This window comes from Phaenicophaeus curvirostris, chromosome 20, assembly GCF_032191515.1.
Source record: "Phaenicophaeus curvirostris isolate KB17595 chromosome 20, BPBGC_Pcur_1.0, whole genome shotgun sequence".
Taxonomy (NCBI): Eukaryota; Metazoa; Chordata; class Aves; order Cuculiformes; family Cuculidae; genus Phaenicophaeus; species Phaenicophaeus curvirostris.
Genome location: NC_091411.1, coordinates 10652321 through 10658152, shown reverse-complemented (window position 1 = coordinate 10658152; position 5832 = coordinate 10652321). Strand labels below are relative to the sequence as shown.

Here is a 5832-nt window from a genome sequence, read left to right as displayed (position 1 = left end):
GGGGAAGAAAACACTGGGCTGGGAATTACTGGGAATTCCCTCCACCCACAGAGCAAGCTGCAGCTCAGACCTACAGGACACTGAGGACATGCAGTCTGGAGAGCAATCCCAGAACAAAGCTCTGTGGAGCTTTACAGTTAGGAGGAAACTTCCAGACGCGGGTTTGTGACATATGCTGACACTACATCTTTACTGCAGAAACAGCCTTTGGCTCTCGCAGGGCTAATCTAAAGTTCACACCACCACGGCCCATTATTTATTCAGCTCTGCATGTTCAGTCTGCATTATTTGTAACACTTGATAATGAGATCATTTCTGGGTTTGCTTTAGCTTTGGGCTTCAGAAAGAAGGTTCCCTATTTTGCAAACATAAGCCTACAGATCAAAGTATGGCAGCTAAAGACTGCAATAGTCACAAGCTGAAATTTGATGTATCCTTCCCTGGGTGCAAAGTGGCTTTGTTCTCAACCACATTCACATCTCAGACCAAGGAGATCACAAAAGAACAATCACATATTTCCAGTCTTGCTTATTCCATTATGATCCACTTCATTTCACGGGGCAGGGGAAAGGGTTTCTATAACATTTACCAACATGTTTTTAAACAGTTGTTTAAGTAATACCGGAAAAAGAGCAATATTTCATTATAAGGAAAAACAAACAAACAAAAGCAGAGTAAAAATAAACTTTAGGCCAGCCTCTCCATAAATAAAGGCTTCCTTGACTGACTGCAGAGGAACAGTCTGAGATCTCAGACCACGGAGCTCAATGCTCAGCTCTCCTCTCAAGCTGCTGGTGAAGCTCTGCAGTGACCCCACTTACACTGCCGCACAGATATGAAAGAACGTTTTCTATAATCACAGACAATTATCGCCACTTCAGACTGCGCTCTGCTTTCAGCCTCTCCTAGGTGAGACAGCCTCCGTCTGCCATACTCCATAAGGCAAAATTACTTCCGTGTGAAAACTGGAACTAATCAATTCAGGGAAAAGTAGAACCAAATGCCGAGATCTAAACACTAGGGCTCGTTGCAGTAGGTCCCCCTTGATCACTGCAAAATGATAATGTATTTGCCGTGACTGGGATTTTCAAGAGCACGTGATACCAAACTCTGCTCCCCATCACTCCCGTGGATTTGTTCTATCAGGGGGAGACTCAATTACTCATCAGTATCTGCCTGAAAAGGACAAAGCCACTCAGAGCTATAGAATTACATTAAAGTGAACACAACAGTAGAGTAAGTCAGAAGTGTCTTGCACAAACCTAAAAACAAAACAGAGAAAAAAACCCCTAAACTCTATTGAATTTGGCTCCATATTATTAGTACGGGTTATGCATAATGCAAATGACAGAGAAAGGATAACATTGGTCAAGTAGGGTAAACATTACATGGCTGAGACATTAAGAACCACTTTTAGAAAAAGGGTGATGATGGATTAAGAGTGTGGGGTGCAGAGATACCTGGCGCCTGTACTCCAGATAAACCACTGCCTTTTTTAGGCCCACAGAAATACAGCAACAGCAGCAAGGTAGGCTCCTATGGACCAGAAGAAATGTTAACTTGCACTGTGCAAAGAAAAAAACCACCCAATCAAGTGTTGCACTTTGATAAAATGGCACCTCAATCCTGAAAACAAAATACAAATTCCAGAGACAAGTACATTGATTTATCAATAAAAAGTATCACTGATAAATAAATTAATTTATATAAAAAAGAAAAGAAGATATTGACACATTTTGGGGTAGAAGAAAAGTCATCTTCTCAGCCCACATGCGCTTGTTTTATTTACATATCGACAAATACCATGAAGCACCATCCCAGTCCCCCCACTAGCAGCATGGTCACATGAATTCCATAGATGAGCAGTTCATTCATGAGGCTGAAGTCTACCCGCCTTCGCCCCAGTAAGAGGAGGATGATGGAGAGTTTGTACTGGAAACGCAGAAAGATTCGGATGCCAAGGTACTGAAGGCAAAACAAGATAGAGAGTGCCACCCAGAGGATGGAGGTAAATAGGCTGCAGCTGAAGTACAGCAGGAAACGGATGAATCCATACATCCATCGGGATTTGAGATAGATGTCGAAATTGTTGTACTTGGTGCGCACCAAGTGAGTGGTCCTCACCGGGCCACAGGCCGAATGCAGGCAGGTCGTGTGGGGGCCGTGGAACGAACGGACCCGGCGGGGAATGGGGATTACAGGCATCAGGCACCCCACCGGTCACAGAGTCCCAGGGCAGGATTTACAGGGCACATAGCAAACATTATCCAGTAACATGAAAGAGATCCAACAGCCTGCGAACGCTAACTCTTTGCTGAATTTCCAGGAAGGAAGAGACCTGCGGGAAGGCAGAGAAGGAAAACACATTTAAGCAGCCTCAGCGGGAGGAAAGGCAGTGCAGCGGATACTCTCTTGCGTGCTTACTTACAACTGCTTTGCAAAACTCAACTTCTTCACATAAAATGACTTTGCTTTGCTCCTTTGCTTACCATTTACCAAGCAGACGTACAGAAATACAACCCTATTTTCCATCATCACCAAGTGAGATCCCAAACAGCTCCCTAGTAGCACGCAATGTCAGCACTAGTCCTAACCTGTCAGAGCTTTACGGTGTCAATACAGGAAAGAGAAGAGCCTTGCTCTGGAATTCTCCTGGCTAATTCACAACTCGTTCTTAGTCAAACAGTCGTCCTGCACCAGTTCACCCATGCAAGCAGTACTATTAATATATTGTGTTTGCATTGGATCACGCGTCTTTTAAACAGAAGAAAAAAAGTTCTCCTAGTACTTTTGCAATTGAATTTTTCAGCCCACACACAGCGGTCCTTCTAGATTTCTGCTCATTTCAAACCTTCACAAAATAAACAAACCGTACATAATGGACGGTCTTGCAAGAACAATGAGGCAATGGTGTTTTTCACACTCTACAGGATGCAGACGGGCCCCCTTGCTCAGAGGGGGCTTGTGGTCTCACCGTCACTGCAGCCTTGCAAAGGCATCTACTGTTTTACTTCTCCCTCTGGGACCCACAGAGATAAGTGAAATATCTTGATCTTCTGCAGTGTTTACAATTTATAATCTTAACATCCTTCCACACACCCACTGTTGTGCTCTGAGTGATGAGCAGCTGCCTGCTAGTTGCTCTCTGCTTCACCCCAGGCTTAAGATGTGCCAAATTCCGGGAATTATGAGATGACAATGTACTCATCAGATAACGCTAGAAAACAACAGGGACTTCCCCAGCCTCCTCGCACACCCAGGCGTTCAGATCCAGGCATTCGGATCTGGGCTGATCTTTCCTTTGTTGAGCCAGAAATCCTATTACTCTTAACTTTTAAACTATTTTAATGTTACTTCAAGGATTTTTTTACATTGTTACCAACACAATTAACCACAGAATAAATTATAAGGCTGCAGGAAACTGTACTTTTTATATTAAAAAAATCCTTTCTCTAATACAACATGCATCTCTGGGTAAATGCCTTTACTGTTTCCTGCCTCAAATCACACATAAATGGAAACTGCAGTTCTGATCCCTTCTGCTTGGCCTCAGGTTCTAACCCTTTTCATGATTAATTCACCAGAAATTTGCAGGCAATCTATTGGCTCTACAGAAATCAAGGACTAATAAAAAGGAGCATAAGTTAACTTATGATTAAGGAACTTAGGAAATGAAGGTCTGTTCTCAGTTATGGCAGACACTCATCATTCTAGGTGCCTCTTTGCTATAGTTTTCTCTCTCTAGAAAGGAACCCAGAAGTGCATTACAAGAATGTCTTTTATAAGACTTATAAATTGGTCAGATACTAAACCAACACCACTTAAACCCAACATAGTTCTGTGCCTGGAGCATGCAACAAAACACACTGCGATTCTGCCTTTCAGTGTTTGTTTCCAGAGATATTTTCGGAGGACTAAACTAGCAAGAAACACTAAAATCCCCACGCTCTGGATCCAGCATTCAGATTCTGACGATGCAACCTCTCCTTACAACCTTCTTCACCAGGACACAAAAATTAGTTCTTGCAAAAGCAAACTGTTACAAAGCTTCTTAACCCGAGTTCCCACGCAGCCCCAGGGAAACCAGCGCATGGTGTTGGAGCACTCGGCAAGGCCATGGTGGCGGAGCACAAACCCCACCTGCACAACCTCAACACGCTGCCTTCACATCTGAGCCCTGGTTTAGAAGCGCAGTTTTCATTCTGATAAAACCTTCAATAAGTGAATCCAACAGCTCAAACGGCCCAGCTGCAGAGCCTCACTCTTCATGAGCAGCAGCAGCTTGTTCCCATTTCAGTGCCCGCCACGTAAACAGCCTTTAGTAGGTTCCCTCTCTGTACATAAACCCAAAGATCAACACTGGAACAGCCACGAGCATAGGGACATTGTGAGAATCAAATAAACTTCCTAAAATATTACATTTTTAACGGTGCTGCCACCCAGCAGAAGGTTGGGAATCCACTGCCGCTCCTGGATGCCACTGAATTCTCGTAATGCTTCCCCGTGGCACCTGGACTTCTAAGAAGAAAGCAAGAACCCACTAAGGTACTTCAGAGACTCACAACACTCTACATGTGAGTTGATCTAAAAAAGAAAACGAGAGAGAAAGTTTCAATTCGCTCGTTTTGTGCATTAAAAAGGGCAGAACTACAAGGCCCCTCCCCAAGCATGAATTTTCAATCTCATAAAGATTCTAAAAAGCATCACACATTCAATAACACGCGTTTTGCAGCTCACCGGTACGTGCTGGAGGGACTCAGCCAGCTTTTAATTGATGTCACACACAGAGATATAGGAAAGAGAAAATCGCCACGACTTCTTGGGGGTTAGAACTAGACAATCTTTAAGTCCCTTCCAACCCAAATTATTCTATGGTTCGATGATTCTTGCCAGCTCCCTCTCCTAGCAGAGAGAGCTGGCAAGAGCACCGTGCACCCAGGGCATACAAAACACGACGCAGACAGCACACACAGCCAGCGTTTCCCAAACAGAACGGGGAAAAGCGGGCACCCAACCCTGCACGTTGGCACACGATGCCCACAAACCTCTGGACACCCATTCCTCAAGCTCGAGTTTTGGGGCTCCCTCCCCTCGGGGCCACGGGGGCTCCCTCCCCTCGGGGGAAGCGGGTCCGGGGCGGCTCCCTCCCCCTCGGGGGAAGCGGGTCCGGGGCGGCTCCCCACCCTCGGGGCCACCGAGCCCGGTCGGGGCTCCCCCCCTCTCGGGGAGACCGGGCCCGCCTCGTTCCCCCCTCCAGGGACACCGGGCCTCCCTCGTTCCCCCCTCCAGGGACACCGGGCCCCCCTCCTTCCCCCCTCCAGGGACACCGGGCCCCCCTCACTCCCCTTCTCCAAGCACACCGGGCCCCCCTCGCTCCCCCCTCTCCAGGACACCGGTCCCCGCACTCACCGCGCTGCCCATGGCGGCCCCGGCCAGGCGCCCCGGGCCGGGGCTGATGGCGGGCCCGGGCCTAGGGGCGGGCGCCGCGATGCGCATGCGCGAAGGGGCCACGCCGCTTCCGGGTGGTGACGTACGGCGTGCCGTGGTGACGTCATCGCACCGCGCCCCCTCCCGCCCCCCGGAAGTGGGAGGGCGTAGGGCGCCATGGAGTCTGCGGGGCTGCCAGGGGACTCCTCCCGCCCTCCTTCTCCTTCTCCTTCTCCTTCTCCTTCTCCTTCTCCTTCTCCTTCTCCTTCTCCTTCTCCTTCTCCTTCTCCTTCTCCTTCTCCTTCTCCTTCTCCTTCTCCTTCTCCTTCTCCTTCTCCTTCCCTCCTTCCCTCCTTCCCCTTCTCCCCTCCCTTCGTCCCTCCCTCCTTCTCCCCTCTCCTTTCC

At 47.9% G+C, this 5832-nt stretch overlaps 1 protein-coding gene across 2 annotated transcripts; it reads right to left on the bottom strand.

The window, feature by feature from the left end:
* Nucleotides 1-1753: 1753 nt before the first annotated feature.
* TMEM250 (transmembrane protein 250) lies at nt 1754-5506 on the bottom strand. 2 transcript variants are annotated; one of them, XM_069873294.1, is made up of 3 exons: nt 5410-5506; nt 4420-4584; nt 1754-2338 (listed from the first exon to the last, which is right to left on the bottom strand). In XM_069873294.1, exon 3 carries the CDS (start codon nt 2203-2205, stop codon nt 1786-1788), a length of 420 nt encoding a protein of 139 aa, XP_069729395.1. In that variant the 5' UTR covers nt 2206-2338; nt 4420-4584; nt 5410-5506; the 3' UTR covers nt 1754-1785. The 2 variants fall into 2 exon arrangements, with proteins under 2 accessions (XP_069729395.1, XP_069729396.1); XM_069873295.1 differs by lacking the exon at nt 4420-4584.
* Between the last annotated feature and the right edge of the window lie 326 nt (nt 5507-5832).

Bases quoted from the DNA above. Each gene is read 5' to 3' on its own strand.
- TMEM250 (XM_069873294.1), bottom strand. From the start codon at position 2,205: ATGCCTGTAATCCCCATTCCCCGCCGGGTCCGTTCGTTCCACGGCCCC.